The sequence below is a fragment of the Lynx rufus genome, unplaced genomic scaffold, assembly GCF_022079265.1.
Source record: "Lynx rufus isolate CCGP_SWC_20201006 ecotype Redwood Valley unplaced genomic scaffold, mLynRuf1.p SCAF_7, whole genome shotgun sequence".
Lineage (NCBI taxonomy): Eukaryota > Metazoa > Chordata > Mammalia > Carnivora > Felidae > Lynx > Lynx rufus.
This window is the reverse complement of record NW_025814889.1, coordinates 117406801-117425176: the sequence shown is the minus strand read 5'-3', so window position 1 is coordinate 117425176 and position 18376 is coordinate 117406801. Positions and strand designations below refer to the sequence as shown.

At 34.5% G+C, this 18376-nt stretch overlaps 1 protein-coding gene across 6 annotated transcripts in view; it reads left to right on the top strand.

The window, feature by feature from the left end:
* CDK17 (cyclin dependent kinase 17) overlaps nucleotides 1–18134 on the top strand; it is a 110914-nt gene extending 92780 nt beyond the window's left edge. For 5 of the 6 annotated variants that reach the window (XM_047067259.1, XM_047067254.1, XM_047067255.1 and 2 more), the window contains 12 exons: nucleotides 384–440; nucleotides 1478–1592; nucleotides 2787–2881; nucleotides 3121–3183; nucleotides 4167–4290; nucleotides 9173–9293; nucleotides 9889–9986; nucleotides 10634–10739; nucleotides 13365–13407; nucleotides 14393–14483; nucleotides 15797–15874; nucleotides 16401–18134. In XM_047067259.1, coding sequence (XP_046923215.1) covers nucleotides 384–440; nucleotides 1478–1592; nucleotides 2787–2881; nucleotides 3121–3183; nucleotides 4167–4290; nucleotides 9173–9293; nucleotides 9889–9986; nucleotides 10634–10739; nucleotides 13365–13407; nucleotides 14393–14483; nucleotides 15797–15874; nucleotides 16401–16438 — 1029 coding nt within the window. In that variant the 3' untranslated portion in view covers nucleotides 16439–18134. Of the gene's footprint in view, nucleotides 1–383; nucleotides 441–1477; nucleotides 1593–2786; nucleotides 2882–3120; nucleotides 3184–4166; nucleotides 4291–9172; nucleotides 9294–9888; nucleotides 9987–10633; nucleotides 10740–13364; nucleotides 13408–14392; nucleotides 14484–15796; nucleotides 15875–16046 lie in introns of all 6 variants that reach the window. The other variant, XM_047067260.1, reaches the window with a different exon arrangement.
* Nucleotides 18135–18376: the final 242 nt, after the last annotated feature.

Genomic DNA, 18376 nt, shown 5'->3' with positions numbered 1-18376 from the left:
TATAAAAAGATGGTTTGGCAGTTTTAATTGTGAACTTTGATGTTTTTGAACCTTTGAATATTCCAACATCGGGTATATTTTAAAACTTGACAGATGTTCAACAATTTACTTATAGTCAGATTTTTCTATTTTAAGACACTCTTTAAAGCAGGAAAGTTTCAGAAATTGAGGAAGGGGGCGCCTGGTTGTTTCAGTGGTAGAGCATGTGACTCTTGATCTTGGGGTCATGAGTTGAAGCCCCATGTTGGGCGTGGAGCTTACCTTAAAAAATAGAAATAAAAATAAAGTGCACCTCAAAAAAAAGAATAACATTTAAAAAAGATACTGAGGAAGAAATGAATTGAAATTTCAGGAATACTAAATTTATAATTGTTTGCTTTCAGTCAGAAATTGGGTTTGGAAAAATGGAAACCTATATCAAATTGGAAAAACTTGGAGAGGTAAGTACATACTTATCTCAAAAATATAAGACATGTTCATTATCTAAACTCCACAATTAGTCCACAGTTTTTACCAACCTAGAAAAAAAAGATGTAAGCACCGATGTCTAAAAGATTATATGTTGTACTGAAAAGGCAACAGAATGTTAGAAGGAAAAAAACCTTCCATTCTTGAAATTATGCCATCAGTTTGAGAGGAAATGAGTATTTTTTATAGCTTGTAATTTTTTATTGCAGCATAAGATGTTGTGCTCTCTTGGTAACAAAATAGGCATCTATTTGTTAGCAGTCTGCTGTCTGAACTGTGATGTGGGAAAATTGCATGAGTTCAGACCTGCGAAGAATCAAAATATTATCTCTAAAGATGAAGACACATGTCATTGAAGGTTAAGGAAATTTGGGGCTAATAAGACTTTGATTTTCTTGAACTTGGTACTAGTATTGACTAAGTTTGAAGTGGTCTTCCTCCCAGGGTGAGAAAGGGCAAGCCAGAAATAATGGAATTAGCTAATCAGGAAGCCTTAAGAGAGTTTGAGGGCTATGATAGAAGAAATCCATAGAATATATTTGTTCTTTAAGGGAGAGTGAATGTATAAAAATTCTGGTAAGTCTGAGAACCAATAAAATTTTTCTAATTTAACAATGTGTTAGTACATTTTCAGTTTTCAGTTAATATGCTCAGTTAATTGCCTCCAGTCCACATACCATTACACATAGAGTGCCTTGGATTCTGAAGCTACTGATCCAGTTGTTAATCTATACAAAGTACAAAAAGTAAATTAAATATTCTCCGTATGTTTTCATATTTTGAGGCACTCCATAGGGTTGTAAGAATATGGAGGCTCTGCAGATAGTAGTGAAAGTCCTCTTAGCTATAAAAAAAACAACCAATACTAATCATTGTAGAGTTTTCCCTACAAAATGGACTTTAACATATGCTTACAAATTAGGAATTTAATTAGGTCTCTTTATTGTATAGATTCTATAGATAGACTCTTATGATATTTTGATGTGTCTTTCCAAAATGTATTTTATAGGGTACATATGCAACAGTATATAAAGGAAGAAGTAAATTGACAGAGAATTTGGTGGCGTTAAAAGAGATCCGGTTGGAACATGAAGAAGGTGCACCCTGCACAGCTATAAGAGAAGGTAAAATTTGATCTTTGTGAACAAAATGTATAAGGGAGTTTACATAGAATTTATATAGGTTTAAAACCAAAGCTGCATACTAAGAGTTCATTTTTTATAAGTAAAAAGAGCTCAGATATAGAAATAGTAGATGACTGGGAGATATATTTAGACCTTAAAAAAGCTGATATTTAATAAAGGCAAATTATTTAACATAATTATATTATTGTATAGCTTATGGTGAAATACTATGAAGTCATTAAAATTATGGTCGTAGATAAATATTTGACATTGGGAAATGTTATATACTATCTATGGGAAAAAGCAACTATAAATTAGTATATACCGAATGTAAATAGTATGATACCATTTTTTTAAAAAAGGTTAATTATCTAGGGGGGCCTGGGTGGGTCGGTTAAGCTTCCAACTCTTGGTTTCAGGTCGGGTCACGATGTCATGGTTTGTGAGGTCGAACCCTGCGTTCGGCTCTGCACTGACAGCATGGAGCCTGCTTGGGATTCTCTCTGCCCCTCCCCTGCTCGTGTGCATGGTCTTGCTCTCATGCTCTCTCTCTATATATAAATAAACATTAAAAGAAAAAAAAGTTGGGGCGCCTGGGTGGCGCAGTCGGTTAAGCGTCCGACTTCAGCCAGGTCACGATCTCGCGGTCCGTGAGTTCGAGCCCCGCGTCGGGCTCTGGGCTGATGGCTCAGAGCCTGGAGCCTGTTTCCGATTCTGTGTCTCCCTCTCTCTCTGCCCCTCGCCCGTTCATGCTCTGTCTCTCTCTGTCCCAAAAATAAATAAACGTTGAAAAAAAAAAAATTTAAAAGTAAAAAAAGTTCTGTATCTTTAAAAAGATAATCCAGAAAATGGCTTGAAGAAACCGATTAGCAATTTGGAAGGAAAACAACTGGTACCTTCAACTATATCTAGATCTTAGACGTCTCAGTAAGTTAGTATTTGAGAAAAAAACAGTTATGGAGAATATTATTGTAATATGGAGGACAATTTTAAATATTAAAAATATCACACTCAAAACCATAAAAGAAAAGAAAAAACTGAATTCTATTAAAATTTGTACTACAGGTCCTCTTGGTGAATTATTGTTTTACACTTAAGAGAATCTTAAACTCAATCAGTTCATGTGTTGTACTTCAGGTTTTTATAGTCTGGCTACTGCAGACTGAATAATTGACTTTCTTTTCTGTTTTCCAGTTTCACTATTAAAGGATCTAAAACATGCAAATATAGTAACCTTACATGACATTGTTCACACAGATAAATCTTTGACTCTGGTATTTGAATATCTGGTAAGCATCTAACAAAAATTCAGTATTTACTTTTGCTGTAATAAAACATAGGAAATTGAGTGTTTTAACAGTTCCAGGGCATTATTGTTTAATTATCAGTATTTAATTAAATTATGTGTTGTACATTCAATATCTTTACTCAAAAAAAAAAACACTTTTAAAAATTAAATACTATTAAGTAAATCATTCATGCCTTCTGGGAAGTATGTGTCACATAGTAAAGCACTATATTTTTTTAGGATAAAGATCTAAAACAGTACATGGATGACTGTGGAAACATCATGAGTATGCACAATGTAAAGGTATGCTTTAGTGTGTCATTTTAAGTTTTGTTTAAATAGCCCTTAGATTTTCCAAACATAGAAAGTAACAGGAATATATAGAAATCATAATTTTAGAGTTTTCAAAACATAAATATGTAGTGTGTGGAGACTGCTGCTTGGAATTTCTTTGGGCTGTTTTTCCCCTCCTGCACTGACTTATTCTTGATGTTCTAATGCTGTGTTTTCTACCTACAAGTAAACCAAGGGTATATTCTTAGATCCTCTGAACTTGAGACTCTTCTTTGTCAACTCCAGAGAATTGAAGACCTTCTGTGTTCCACATCCTTTTTTCCACCAAAATCTAGGAATTGCTTTTTTCAGACAATCATTCAGAGCTCTACTGTGCTAATTCCCTTTTCTGAATCATAGCAGATTTTGAAGGCTGAGTAGGAGGTGCAGAAAGTAAAGTACCCAGAGGATGGGTGATAGAAGCTGGTTTAGGTTATTTTTATAGCACGTAATTTGCCAGGGCTATGCAGCACCATTCTCTCTGACACCTCAGAATTTTTATAAAACCACCAATTCCATTGCCTTATTTTAAAGACACTGTCCCAGATCAGGTATTTTTGGTGGATGGGTAGAGGTTGGTTAGTTGTTTTGCCAGAATATCATAATCAACCTATAAGGCTTAGTAGGCCTGTAAGCTTATGAGGATATATTTTATATATATTTTTTATTTTAAATCATTTTCTATAACAAATGGATGATTACTGTGGGGACAGAGCTTCATTTCACTTTATTTTTAATATTTATTTTCATAGAATTGTCAGACTGGAAAATAGATGCTTCAAATAGTATAATAAATTATAAAATTCAGAAAACTACATAAGGAAAGGCTTTGTACTTAAGGATGCGTTTTTTTTCTTTGACTATTCTAAGCCTGTTTTTTGTTTACCACAGCATGCTTACCAAAGTATATCTTATTATTTGTAAGACTAATTTCTGTTTATTTGTTTCTGTAGCTGTTTTTGTACCAAATTCTACGTGGTTTGGCATATTGCCACAGAAGAAAGGTATTGCACCGAGACTTGAAACCACAGAACCTACTCATTAATGAAAAAGGAGAATTAAAGCTAGCAGATTTTGGTATGGAATATATGAGATATTTATAAATAGTTCTATCTAGGTGGTTAAATTGATAAGAACAACTGTTGACACTGTGTGATTGCTTTTATGTGAGTTTGGAAATTTTCTCTGTAGCCCACGGAGTAAGATATTTGACAAAACTTAGGTGGGTGAGTTATGTTCACGAATGCTAAAAGACCTGGGTTCTCAGGTGTGGACCCATCTTGAGACCCTTCCAGGGCATCTCCAAAAGTATCTGTCATCAAAATCATATTGTTACTTGCCTTTTCCACTGTGTCAGTATTTGCAGTGATAATCTAAAAGCAAGCAGTAAGGAGTAGAGCTGCTAATGCCTTAGTTTAAATCAAGGCAGTGGCACCTGATTGTACTTACTAGTCATTGTGTTCTTCACCAGTATACGCTTGTAGGAAAAAAGTGTCAATTCTATGTAAAAAGGTGTTTGATGAAGCAGTAAAATTTATTAACTTTATTAAATCTCCAACTTTACATGTCTTTGTAGTAGTTTATGTGATGAAATGAGAAGTATACATAAAACATGTTTGTTGTATGTGGAAATACTGTATCTCAAGGAATAGTGCTTGTGTGACTATTTGAATGCAAACTGAACTAACCCTTTTTTTCAAGGAACACCATTTTTACTTGAGAAAAATGACTGACAAAGTATGGACACTCAGACTTACGTATTTGGCAGGTGTTTTTTTTGAAATGAAGTGAGCCTATCGTATTTCTTGCCAATGGGAAGGTTTGAGTTTTAAAGCAAAAATTAGATGTTGGAAATTTGGACCTGCCACATTGAGCTTGATATTTTTCTGATACTTAAAGACTTTATTGCTGATGAGATCAGTGGTGACATTAAGAAATATTTTTTGATATGCTAAAGAAATATGTAAATATTTGGAATATCTGTATAACTTAGGGAATCAATATATTCCAGATGACTAATACTTACATGATATTATAGAATCATGCCTGGGTAAAAAGATCCACTTATAGTGGAAGACAGACCAATGAATTTTAATGTAACGAGTATGAGAAGTTTACTAATATGATTTCAGTTACCATCTAATCTTTAAGAAACTAAATCTGATTCAGTATCAAAGAATATGCAGTTTTCAGAAAGGCTATTTAAATGTTCTTCCTCTTTTCAACTTCATTTCTGTGTGAGATCTGGTTCTCTTCATATACTTCAAACAAAGCAACATATCACAACAGATTGAATATAAAAGCAGATGTGAGCATCTAAGAGTCTTCTTTTAAAATAGACTACAGGGGCTCCTGGGTGGCTCAGTTGGTTAAACATCCAACCTCAGCTCAGGTCATGATCTCACAGCTCATGGGTTCGAGGCCAGCGTCAGGTTCTGTGCTGACAGCTCAGAGCCTGGAGCCTACTTCAGATTCTGTGTCTCCCTCTCTCTCTGCCCCTTCCCTACTCACATTCTGTCTCAAAAATAAACATTTAAAAAATTTAAAATAGACTACAAAAATATAAAACAAGGCCATTTGTACTAATTTTTATTTTCCTGTAGAAAAAGATCTTTTTCATAAAAATTCATGTTTAATATATAATGAATGGTGTTTTTAAATGAATACGTTTTAAATTTTCTCAGTTTTTCTAACATGGCAAATATCAATAAATATAATCTATATAAATAAAAGCTCTTTGGGTCTTCAATAATTTTAAATTATAATAAAAAGAGTCCTGAGACTAAAGAGTTTAAATGCCACTTCTGAAAAAGGGTTCTTTAATATGCCTGTCACCATGACTTTGTACTTATTTATATGCTTATTAACTAATTAATTATTGCTTAAATAATAGCTGTTTATCTCTCTCTGTTTAGCTAATCAGTTTTAATGAAATTACATACGCTTTATGCTTCTAGGAAGTAAACTTTGTTATATTAGAGAAACTTTGTATAATAGCTTTCTTGTTTTGATTTTTGATTTTTTTTTTTTTTAATATTCTACATTTTGAGAGTTTCAGTACTCTAATAGAATTTGGTTTTAAAAATCCAGTGCAAGGGTGCAGGGGTGGCTCAGTTAGGCATCTGACTTCAGCTCAGGTCATGATCTCACAGTTTGTGAGTTCGAGCCCCATGTGAGGCTCTGTGCTGACAGCTCAGAGCCTGGAGTCTGCTTCAGATTCCTTGTCCCTCTCTCTCTGCCCCTCCCCTGCTTGTGCTCTGTCTCTCTCTCAAAAATAAACATTAAAAAAATTTTTAAAAAAAAGTAATAAAAAGCCAGTGCAGTTTTCATAATTAGCATTTATCATTTTTCATAAGTGATTATAGTAGTTTTACTTTTGGAGTATTGCATTAAATTTGACAATTTTAAGTCTCTCAAGTATTGCTTTGTTAACAAAAGATTAAAAATTCACTAAGTGGTGAGTTTGTTCAGGAAATTCCTATGCTTTTACTCATTTAACACTTTGTTGTTTGTTTGAAAGTAGATTGGTATTTGTTTTTACTTCCTTAAAAAGGAAATGGGGGGCGCCTGGGTGGCGCAGTCGGTTGAGCGTCCGACTTCAGCCAGGTCACGATCTCGCGGTCCGGGAGTTCGAGCCCCGCGTCGGGCTCTGGGCTGATGGCTCAGAGCCTGGAGCCTGTTTCCGATTCTGCGTCTCCCTCTCTCTCTGCCCCTCCCCCATTCATGCTCTGTCTCTCTCTGTCCCAAAAATAAATAAAAAACGTTGAAAAAAAAAATTTAAAAAAAAAAAAAAAAGGAAATGGGTAGGTCACATGTGTTTAAATAAGAAATTACAAATTATTCGTATATGCTCACATAGATTATATAGTCTCGGGCACAGTTTTGTTGTTGCTTTCCTTATAATTGTTATTTTCTCTCTCTTTCATTCTTTTTTTGGCCAAAGTGCATTTACTGCTCCTTGTTCCTTAATCCCAAAACGAATAGCAGTAATAGAGAAACCCTGTTTAGCTATTATAAATGCAAAAAAAAAAAAAAATGGCAAAGGCCATCAAGAACTTACTTTTTAGGGAGAGTGCTTTAAATCTTGCTTCTAACAAAGCAGACCAAGTAAATTACATCTTTTCACAGGTCAGTAAGAAATTCTGATTATTCCATGAGGTAGTACAGTCAATTTTGTCTCTGCTTTTAGTTACTTATTTTTTGTTGGTCAAGTAGTAAATATCCTTCAGGACTGCAAGTGAAGGAGGGTCATACAACTTTGAGTATTGTTTTGTTTTTGTTTTTTTTAATTTATTTAATGTTTATTATTTTTGAGAGAGAGACAGAGTGTGAGTGGAGGAGGGGCAGAGAATGAAAAGGAGACACAGAATCTGAAACAGGCTCCAGGCTCTGAGCTGTCAGCACAGAGCCTGACACAGGGCTTGAACTCAGGAATGGCGATATCATGACCTGAGCCAAAGTCAGATGCTTAGCTGACTGAGCCACCCAGGCACCCCGAGTATTTTTTTGTAAATTGTTTGTGATCTCTATGAAAATTCTATCCCTTTTCCTGTGATGGATGAAATTCAGGTGTAGAATGTACTAATACAGACAAACATTTCATTAGTAGTAGAAAATGGCTTGTATAATTATATCATATCACAGTTAACTTGGTTTGGAAGAGATGATTTCATTTCATGCCACTACTGAAATTCTAATTGTGAACCAGGAGACTATTTGAACAAGCACCCCAGTTCAGAATTCTCTCAGGAGCAGGAGAGTAAGGTATTGAGGAAACTATAACTTGCAGTTGCTTTGATGCTATACATACAGGATATAGAATAAACAAACTTGTAGCCCTGTCCTTTGCCCCTAAATAACCCACTATGAATATCAGGAAGAGAAATTAGAAAGTTGCCCCCATCTTGCTAATTACAAAGTTGGTAGGAAAATTATTTGTTGAACTTACTTTACAAAGCTGGATTGGTAGAATAAGACTGGTAATTAAATAAGATAGTGTCAACATTGTTCCAGTTACACCCTTTAGCTGTTGTACTAAACAAAAATAGTATGAGTGCTGCCTAATTATTAAAATTTCTACTTTTATTTGAGTGACTTTATCTAGTTTACTAAAGTGTTGAATTCCTTTTGTTTGAATTCCATTTTTCTTATTTAATGTTCTAATCGAATATATAAAGTTATACATAAATGAGTTATTTGAAATAAACTATATGTTAGAATGAGTTTATATTTCTTCAGCTATCTTTTAAAGTTGCTTCTTAAAGTTATTAGAATTTGGAGGCTTAGAGAAGTAAAAACAACTCTCGTGCCAGTGGCTCAAGGGATAAAGTTGTGAACTCTTGCCTTTGTTTCTCGATAATCAGTGAATTCCACTTTAAATTGGAAAGGAATGACATTTACATTAGTTAATAATCTAATACATTAATTAATAATATCCAAAGGCAGCCTGGTCCATCTTACTTAAAACTGTCCTTATATATAACTTAAGGTACACAGCAGCAGTGTAATTTATTCCAAGAAAACGAAGGTTGGTATAGCAAATGAAAATTGGACTTGGGTTTAAAAAAGTAACAAAAGCCTAAAAGGTAAAACTGTTTATCTCTGTGTCATTGACCTGTTTTGTGTTAATTTTAAGTTCAGCTCGGAAATAATTTTGGCATCGTGATTCATAGAAGAAAAGTATCTTAAGTTTAGATTAACCCATCAGATTATCAGATGCCTTCACATTCATAAAAGCAAGCATAGGCTCTGATTGTGGAATTGTTATTAATTACATAAGGATTTGCTGACCCAAGACTATTCACACTCAAGAAAAATTCTTAAAACTGATTTTGTTAAATTTCAAGAAACTACAGAGTAGCAGCTATCTTGGACATCCTTGTGACTGGAGTCATGGTGAGGCTATGGGCTGGGGAATCTGTTACAGCCATTTCTTCATTGTTTTCTTTTCCCCGTGAAGGGCTAGCCAGAGCCAAGTCAGTTCCCACAAAGACCTACTCAAATGAAGTCGTCACACTGTGGTACCGGCCGCCTGATGTGCTTCTTGGTTCCTCAGAGTACTCAACACAGATTGACATGTGGTAAATATATGCACATGTTATTGCCATTTATAATTTTGAAAGAATATAGCCATTGGTACAGGGCATACTGATAGATATCTGACTTATAAGAGGATATTATTTTAAAGAGCCACAATATAAGCAACAATTAAAGAGTTCTAACACATGAGGGGTGCCTGGGTGGCTCAGTCAGGTAAGCACCTGACTCTTGATTTTGGCTCAGGTCATGATCTCATGGTTTTATCTGTCTCAGATAAAAAACAACAACAAAAAACCCATCTCTGATCATTTGTTTCTCCCTATCTCTGCTGTCTGCTACCTAAGACATAATAAGCATTCAATCACTATTAGCTATTGTTAGTGTTATTCTTCAAGGGACGTGCAGAGGAGAGTTGGACATTTTAAGGGTCATGAAGCAATGGATACAGCAAGATGGAAGTTGAGACAAATAAGATAAATGTTAACAAATCAGTTGGAACTGAAAAAAATATGTGCAGGAGGTTTTCCATCAGGCTAATACAAAATTCTCCAGAAAGGCAATCTTAAGGAAAAGATAATTGTGCTTCTTAATATGTAAATGGATTGATTGCTCTTTTTTTTATGATATATTTTAAAGGGGTGTTGGTTGCATTTTCTTTGAAATGGCTTCTGGAAGACCTCTATTTCCAGGATCAACTGTGGAAGATGAACTGCACTTAATTTTCCGACTGCTAGGTAATAGAAATATTTTCCCAGTAATTTGTTACCTGCAATTGACTAGCTGGATAAGACTACATATTTTAAAATGTGGTACTAACAAAGAGCTGTTACAAAAATTATAATTAGTTGGGGTGCCTGGCTGTCTCAGTGTAGGATTTGTGACCCTTGATATCCAGGTAAGGAGTTGGAGCCCCACAATGAGTGTAGAGGTTACTTAAAAGCTTAAGAAAACCACTACTGATTAAAATAAAGAATTATAATTAGCGTAATTATAAAGATAGAGCCTTCTAGGTAACTTCTTTTCATTTACTGAGTTCTGCCTTTGCAATAAAAATTTTGTGGAAGAACAGAGAAAAATATTACTGAACATTGACCTTTGGCGTATTATTAGGAAATATCTGTAGGTTAGATGTCATTTAGGTGGCATCATTTTTATGGCATCATTGCATAGTCCAAAAAAAGGTCCATATGTGTTTACTGTTTCTGTCATTTTGCTTTCAGTTGAAATAGTCAAATCATCTACTAAATATAAAGTGTTCTTTAAGACACTTTCTCATTTGTCCTTATTTATATATATTTGCATATATATATATATATATATATATATATATATATATATACATTTTTATATATTTATAAATACTTTTTTTTTTTTAATTCAGGAACACCATCTCAGGAAACTTGGCCGGGTGTTTCTTCAAATGACGAGTTCAAGAACTACAACTTTCCAAAATACAAACCACAGCCTCTCATTAACCATGCACCCAGGTATTTTTTCTTTTTCTTTTTTCTTTTGTTTTTAGTGTTTATTTTAGAGAGAGAGAGAGAGACCAGGCGTTGAGTAGAGGAGGGGCAGAGAGAGAGGGAGACACAGAATCCAAAGCAGGCTCCAGGCTCTGAGCTGTCAGCACAGAGCCCCACACAGGGCTCGAACTCAGGAGCAGTGAGATCATGACCTGAGCCGAAGTCAGACGTGTAACCGACTGAGCCACCTAGGCGCCCCTCTTTTTCTTTACGTTAAAGGGTGGAAAACCCACTTGATTCTTTCCATTCTCTTGAAGCATTAGCCACAGATGGGTTTAGGAAAAAATACATATAATACATACAGTTCTTAAATATCTTAGAATCTAATTTAATTGAATTTCTTCCTCCCTTGTGTCAGATTAATTTTATAATTCAGAGATCAAGATATGTAAATCACAGAATTGAGCTATAAATAAAATGAATATAAAAGCAACTGTATTAGAATTCTAGAGTTTATGTAGGTTATTTCGTTTCTCAGAAAGAAGACATTGGTTAATATCTTTTTCAATACCATGAAGACCATGATGAAACTTCTGTTTTGCTTTGTATGGGATTATTCTATATTTACTTAAAAAAACCTAAGGAAGTGTTATAAGTAAAATCTTGACTCGGACACAGGATGACTTGTCAGTATTTGGCCAATGTTAATGACCTAATTTGTATTTGAGGAATGTAAACTCTTTCTGACCCTTATATCCTAAATTTTGGCCATTTCATTAAAATTTCTTATCAGATCTATCCCCAGATCCATTTAAAACCCCCATTAAAATGTCAGTCAGAAATTTTTATTTATGGAATTATTAAATTTTCAGTATGTAGCAGAGAATAACCCCTTTGACTATATTTTTTCATCTTTCCTTAGAAAAATCAAAGAGTACACCCAGGTACCAAATAAGGTCAATGTCTATTTTAATCAAAGCCATTCTCATTGCTGACAGTATAACATACTTGCTCTAATTCCATTTGTTCTCAAGCTAGAGAGAGTAGAAAAACAAATTCAGATACCAAAAATATTTTTAAAGTACTTATGTGAATTGATGTTCTTATTGTTACTATAGCAACTAATAACATTCTAAGTAGACTTTCTTAGGAAGAATAATATGTGCGGGGCTTTTTTTGTGTGTCTCTTCCTTCTGAGTAGCATAAATCCTATTTTTGTAATTTGTACGTTGCTTCTATTGTAATGTCCAGTGCAGAAAGTTGAAGCTCTTCTTTAAAGCAGGTTCTCCATGACCTTAACCCCTAGTTTGTGCCCAAGGAGCTCTGGATGTCTGTCAGAATGGCAAACTACAAAGGATTAGAAGAGTCTGGAAAATGTCTAGGCCATAGCATCCATGGAACCCATCAAGAGCACTTGGGGAAAATATATTGCCAGTGAAAAGCAGTGCAAAATAGAACCTATGGTTTCTGATCAAGAGATTATCCCATTAAGATAGTCCCCAAACCCTCTACTCTACTGCTCATTATATGAATATCATCACTATAATTATCTGTCTTTATCGACAGCTTCATTGGTTTTGTAGCTCTAATTTTTTTTTACTTTTCATGTATTGATTTATTTAAGTTTTTATTTAAATTCCAGTAAAAATATAGGGTAATACTGGTTTCAAGCATAGAATTTAGTGATTCATCATGTACATACAACACCCAGTGCTCATGACAACAGGTGCCCTCCTTAATGCCCATCACCTATTTAGTCCATTCCCCAACTACCTCCCCGCCAGCAACCCTCAGTTTGTTCTCTATAGTTAAGAGTCTCTTAGGGTTTGCCTCCCTTAGTTTTTTTTCTCTTCACCTATGTTCACCTGTTTTGTTTCTTAAATTCTACATGTGTAGCTCTAACTTTTAATTAAGTTTTATGATGTTATTGAGGCAGTTGAACTTTATAGGGGTGCCTCGGTGGCTTAGTTGGTTCAGCGTCCCAACTCTGGATTTCAGCTCAGGTCACCATCTCATGATTCTTGAGTTCAAGTCCCACATTGGGCTCTACCCTGACAGAATGGTGCCTGCTTGGGATTCTCGCTCTGTCTCTCCCTGATTTACAGGTGTTTTCTCCCTCGCACTCTCTCTGTCTCAAAAAAATAAATTGAACTTCATAGCTTCTAGTACCTAGTTCTTAGTAGACTGTTGTGTAAAAATATGTTGAATGAGTCATCTGTGTTTATTGTGAACCACAGTGACACATTTTGGGGTCACTTGTTTCTTTTTTAACCTATATAATAAGAAAATGATGCTTTTGTAGCTTGCCTTTCGTAGAACACTATGAAAATGATACACTTTACTTAAGCTATCCTGATGATAGAGATTACTTTGAGACAGAATAGTGCTTTTTAAAAAAAATCTTTAGTAATCTGATTTGTTCTTCATTATGGAAAATTTGAATTGGAACCTAGTTTTTTCTGTTTTCTTCTTGAACAAGTGGCAAGATAAGTCTTAAGTGTAGCACTTTTGAGTCTTTTGAAAGCAAAAAGAGTGGTTATTGTAGAGCACTTAATGTTTGCAGATTAAAACACTTGGAAAATAGTTTTATTTGAAAAGTTACTGTCAGCTAAGATAAAAGAATAAATTGCCACTTTTTTGTTGTTTTAGGTTAGACTCTGAAGGAATCGAGTTGATAACAAAATTTCTTCAGGTAAGTTACATCTTTGTAATTGTTAAGCCTCAGTTTCTGCATCTGTAGAATGGGATCAGGAATACCTCCCTTAAATATCTGTTATGACCATTAAATAAGATTACTTATGGTAGTATCTGGCATGCTTAAATCATATGCTTAGATAAAATAATAATAATAATAAATAATGGTTTCACTTAATGTGTCTGGGTCTCTTGTGCCCTAGAATGGTCTGAGGTTGTCACCTTCTGGCACCAAAACTATGTCAAGGGCATGTTGTCTGTAATTTATGTTCTCTTTCTTTTCCTTATACTTACTGCCTTACAGGCTGCTGCACCTACAAATACCATTCATATCTTCTATTCAAAGCAGGAAGAAGAGAGGATAAGGGTGTCAGCCATAATAGTCCTCTTGTATCTGGAAAGCAAAGGCTTTTCCAGAAACCCCTGCAAGGCTTCTTCATAAGTCTCGTTGGCCAGAACATTAATTGTAAGACAGGGTGGGAATTGGGGAGCAAGATTATCATAATTAGCCTAAACTTAGAATAGTCATGGTTCATGTTGGTCTGTTGGACTTGGAAGCATGGACACCTTATACAAATTTATGTTATCTCATCAAGGAACAAAGGGAAATGGGTATCCAGTAGGTAATTTAATAATATCTTTCATAAAATATTGGGTATATTTCCAATGATACTTTGGTGTTCATGAGGAAAAGTAACACCAAAGATCAGGTATTTTAATTTTTCATCACTTAAGAAAATACGGGAAGTCCAAGTTTTTATAAAAGTGAAGATTTAACTTCATCTTGGAAATTTGGAACTAGATAAAGTCATTACTACATAATCGCAGTAGTACTCACATTAGAGTATATCTGGTGTAATCCAAGTTGGTTCTTAAAAAACAGTCATTGTATTAAATCATCTTATTAGCTCTACATGCTAATCTACCTCCCCTCATGATGTTTAGAGAAAAAGTTAATGAAGCAGTTCTTCGCTTTTTCACAGTACGAATCTAAGAAACGGGTTTCAGCAGAAGAGGCCATGAAGCATGTGTACTTTCGAAGTCTGGGACCAAGAATACATGCTTTACCTGAAAGTAAGAGAAATTCTAAAGTCCCCTCCTCCCATTTTCATTTGTCCAGGGTAGGAGACTGGGTGGTAAATTAGGGGTTTGGGAAGAGATTGTTGTTTTTTAAGCCTAAAATTTTAACTCTTTTTGTAAGTACATCAGAATTCCTTGAAGGGAGGTGTATGTCCTCTTTGCCTATGTTTTAATTTATTTCTTTTAACACTGAGCACATTGCCACTGCTTTGTAAGAAATCAATAGTACTTAGACATGGGTTATTGATCTTACTGGACTTAAATTGGAAAATGCCATCTGATGATAGACATTGTCATTAGGCCCAATCTAGATTTCTTTGATTCAGAGTTTCTAAAAATAGATTTCAGGCAAAGAGTAATGGAGCACAACCAAAACATACGATTGTTTCCTTGTGAAAGTAGATTTCGTTTTCAAGATATAAAGATGATTTTTCTTTGCTGTGGTCACTCTAACTTTACTATCCTCGTGACAGTGGTGAGCATATTGTTAGTCACTAAAAGAGCTGATTTCTCATGCCTGAGGTGACTGCTTCATCTTACTTATAAGATCCTTTTTAAAAATTACCTCAACATTTTGCTTTAAAACTGAGTAAGGTGAATGGAGAATTAGAATATTTAGGAACTGAGATTTGCTGTTTGGAATCAAGAATCCTTAAGACTTTTAACTTAGAGCTTACTGGATATTTTTTAATGAAAGACTACCTCTCTGGCAGAGATTGGAAATGAGAAAGAGATTGGAAAAAGAAAGATTGGAAATGAAAAGAGAATTACAAGTGTTTTTAAGATGATATTTACATTTCATTGTTAATATCAGGCAATTATGGTTGGCAATTTGAGGTAGGCAATTATGGTTATACAAACCTATTTCTTATTTTTCTCTGAAAATCTGAAGATAGTCTGAGGCCCTGATACCTTCATGCCATCATAAGAAGACAGGTAAAGGCAGAGAGAATAAAAACCAAGTAATGCCTTTTGATTAGGTCTCCCCAACCCCAGTAGGTCCTAGAAATAGACAGTGTATATTCTCTGTCTGTATGTACATACTCGAAGAGAAACATATAGTGGAAGTGTGACTCAGAGCAGAATTGTGGGGGAAAAGTTCTGAGGGGAGATTATTTTGTTTGATTTTCTACTCAGAACATTGGGACAAAGGGGAAAAATAGTTCAAGGCTGTAACCTTGTGAATGTAGCATAAATGTTTCATGTTGAATCAGTATACATTTTTAAACAATTCTGTCGATAGTTGGATTATATTTGTTTTAATAATGTCAGACCTTTACCTGATAGTTTTTGTCTGTGCGTTTTAGGTGTATCAATATTCAGTTTGAAAGAGATTCAGTTGCAAAAGGACCCGGGTTTTCGAAATTCTTCTTATCCAGAGACAGGTGTGTTTGTCATAAACCATTTCACGTGTCGATCATGAAATTTTGCGTGGAACTAAGTTTTTGGTTTATAAATTGATCAGTAAAATTATTGATGTAAAAACCAATGTACAGTGCATTCCACAACTGTATGTTTAGCATTGCACGTACTCACTTTTCTGTATGATGTGGGCAGCTCAGTAATTCTTCAGAGAGAAATCTGACTCAGTCAAGTCAGGGATCCTGAAAGCTGCAGATGGCACAAAGACCTTTTACAAGTGGCCTGGCTTGATCACTGCACACGCCATTCCTGGTACCTGAGGCAGAAGACACATCTTATGCTTCCCTAGTCATCAGGTTCATCACTTCGAAGCATAGAAGCTGTAGACTGACCCCATCAACAAAAGGGTCATTTCAGACAGTGCTGATCACTCTTACGTGGAAGATTAGTTTTTGCTGGTGGGAACATTAGCTTCCTAGAGTCACCAAATACTGTATGTGGGATAAAACTGAACCTTGAACTGCCTCATAAAATGACTTTATATTTTAGGACATGGGAAGAACAGAAGACAGAGCATGCTCTTTTAAGTCTGATAACATGGTTTCAAGCCCAGCCCCCAGCCTTTCTTATCAATCAAGGACTCAGATCTGAAGGCAATTATTTCTTTTGGTGGACTTGGAATCTCCGTTTGTCTACACTGTCCTCTTCACAGTGGAGTCTTTTTATTTCAGACCTACAGATTGTTTTTATATTTGTTGTCACAGTGTGACAATTTTTTTGTACAGTTGGTTTTAAGGTCTTCTCTGCCATTAGAGCCAGTAGGTTACAGCTATTGATGTAACTGTAGCTGCAATTTTTGTGCAGGACTGAGAAACACAGTGCATTATTTATTGCGGAATCATTGCTGCTAAATAACTACTGTCTGTTTATTTAACACAACAGTTAAATGCCTGAAGAAGTTGCAGTGGCTTTATTAGATGTGAATGCATCTGTTTCTCCCCATGAATTGTTTTACTGCTGCATTTCTTGTTTGTTTTTAAAATTAAACTGCAGTGTTTCCTGGAATGTAAGTTTAGCTTTGCTTAACAGTAAAATAAGTGAGCCATCTTGAACACTCTAAGTTCATGCTGTATAATCTTTCATTGAACATCAGCAAATAGAGTAGCTAAAAAATTGATGAGTACATCATGTTTAGAAAAGCATGTGATGCAGAGGTTGATTCAAGCAAGTGAATACCTGACATGGGGATCTCACATTAGATACCAGTAATTTAAAGCACCAAAATTATTTATTTTTACCTTGCCTCATTTTAGAAATATTTACTGCATATTATTGGATATGTGTATACTAATACACTTACCTATTTTACATTGTGCTTTAATTTAGTTAAAACTAAACCATACAAGTCCAGTGAAATATGTGAGGTCTTGTTTTCATTTTAAATACAGTTCTTTTATTAGAAAGGATGATACTTTTGGGGGGAGCCATTTATTTCATTTGGGGGCTGTCTATATGCGTGTGTTTTAATAACATTCACTTGGAATCAGCTAAAAGCTGTAATATGTCTTTGAAATGAGCCATGATAAATACAAATGACAGAAAGGAGAACTGAGGATTGTTTTAAAGCATTGTAGGTATCAATGTGTTTATCAGAGATAGTAAATATTACAGTTTCAATTATGCATCTCTTTGAACATCATAAACACGCCTTGATGTTGGTAAGTGTTTTAAGCATTTGTGTTAACTTTTAAGGACTATTTGTTTAGTGCATCTTACAAACTACAAATCTTAATTGGTATATTTTGAAATGGTCATGTAAATTTTTGGCTTATATATCATGAAAATAATCATAACTTAATTTTTTTCCTGATATTCACTGTAAAACATTCAGGGGTCCTACCATTTCTGTTCAGGAAATCTTGTAGTTTATTGTTATTTAACAGTATTAAGTGAATTTTTGTATATTTCATTTTAACTTTATTTGTGAATAGTGATTGTGGCATGTTTGGGTGTTATTTTAATATTTCATGAGACAGAAATTTTAATTTTTAAAAAAAATTTTCTGGAAGAAACAGATTCATGTGTAATGGTGAATATTGGACCACTACTGCTTTTCACATTTGTAAATTGGTTTTATGTTAAACCCTGTAGCCTAACAAACTGCTGTTATTTCTAACTGACAGACATGTATTAATATTGTACTTTGAAGGTTATAAATATTATGTGGAAATTCCTCCATTTTGTTTTGAAATTTATAATAACAAGATCTTCATGTTGTTAAAATGTGGTTTTGTTGAGTCACCGTTCTTTCTGGGGGAAGAAGGCTGTGCAGAATGGGATCATTTTCCTTTATGGGTTTCATTTTTAAGAGAATGAAGTCTCACTGTGTCAGTAATGATATTTAATTTATATTTGTGCTGGCTGTTCATTTAGTAATCTCTACCATAATTTTATAGGATAGCACTCTTCAATTATAAAGTTGTCACATTTTTCATTTTATAGGTTACAAAAATGTTTTGCAAATT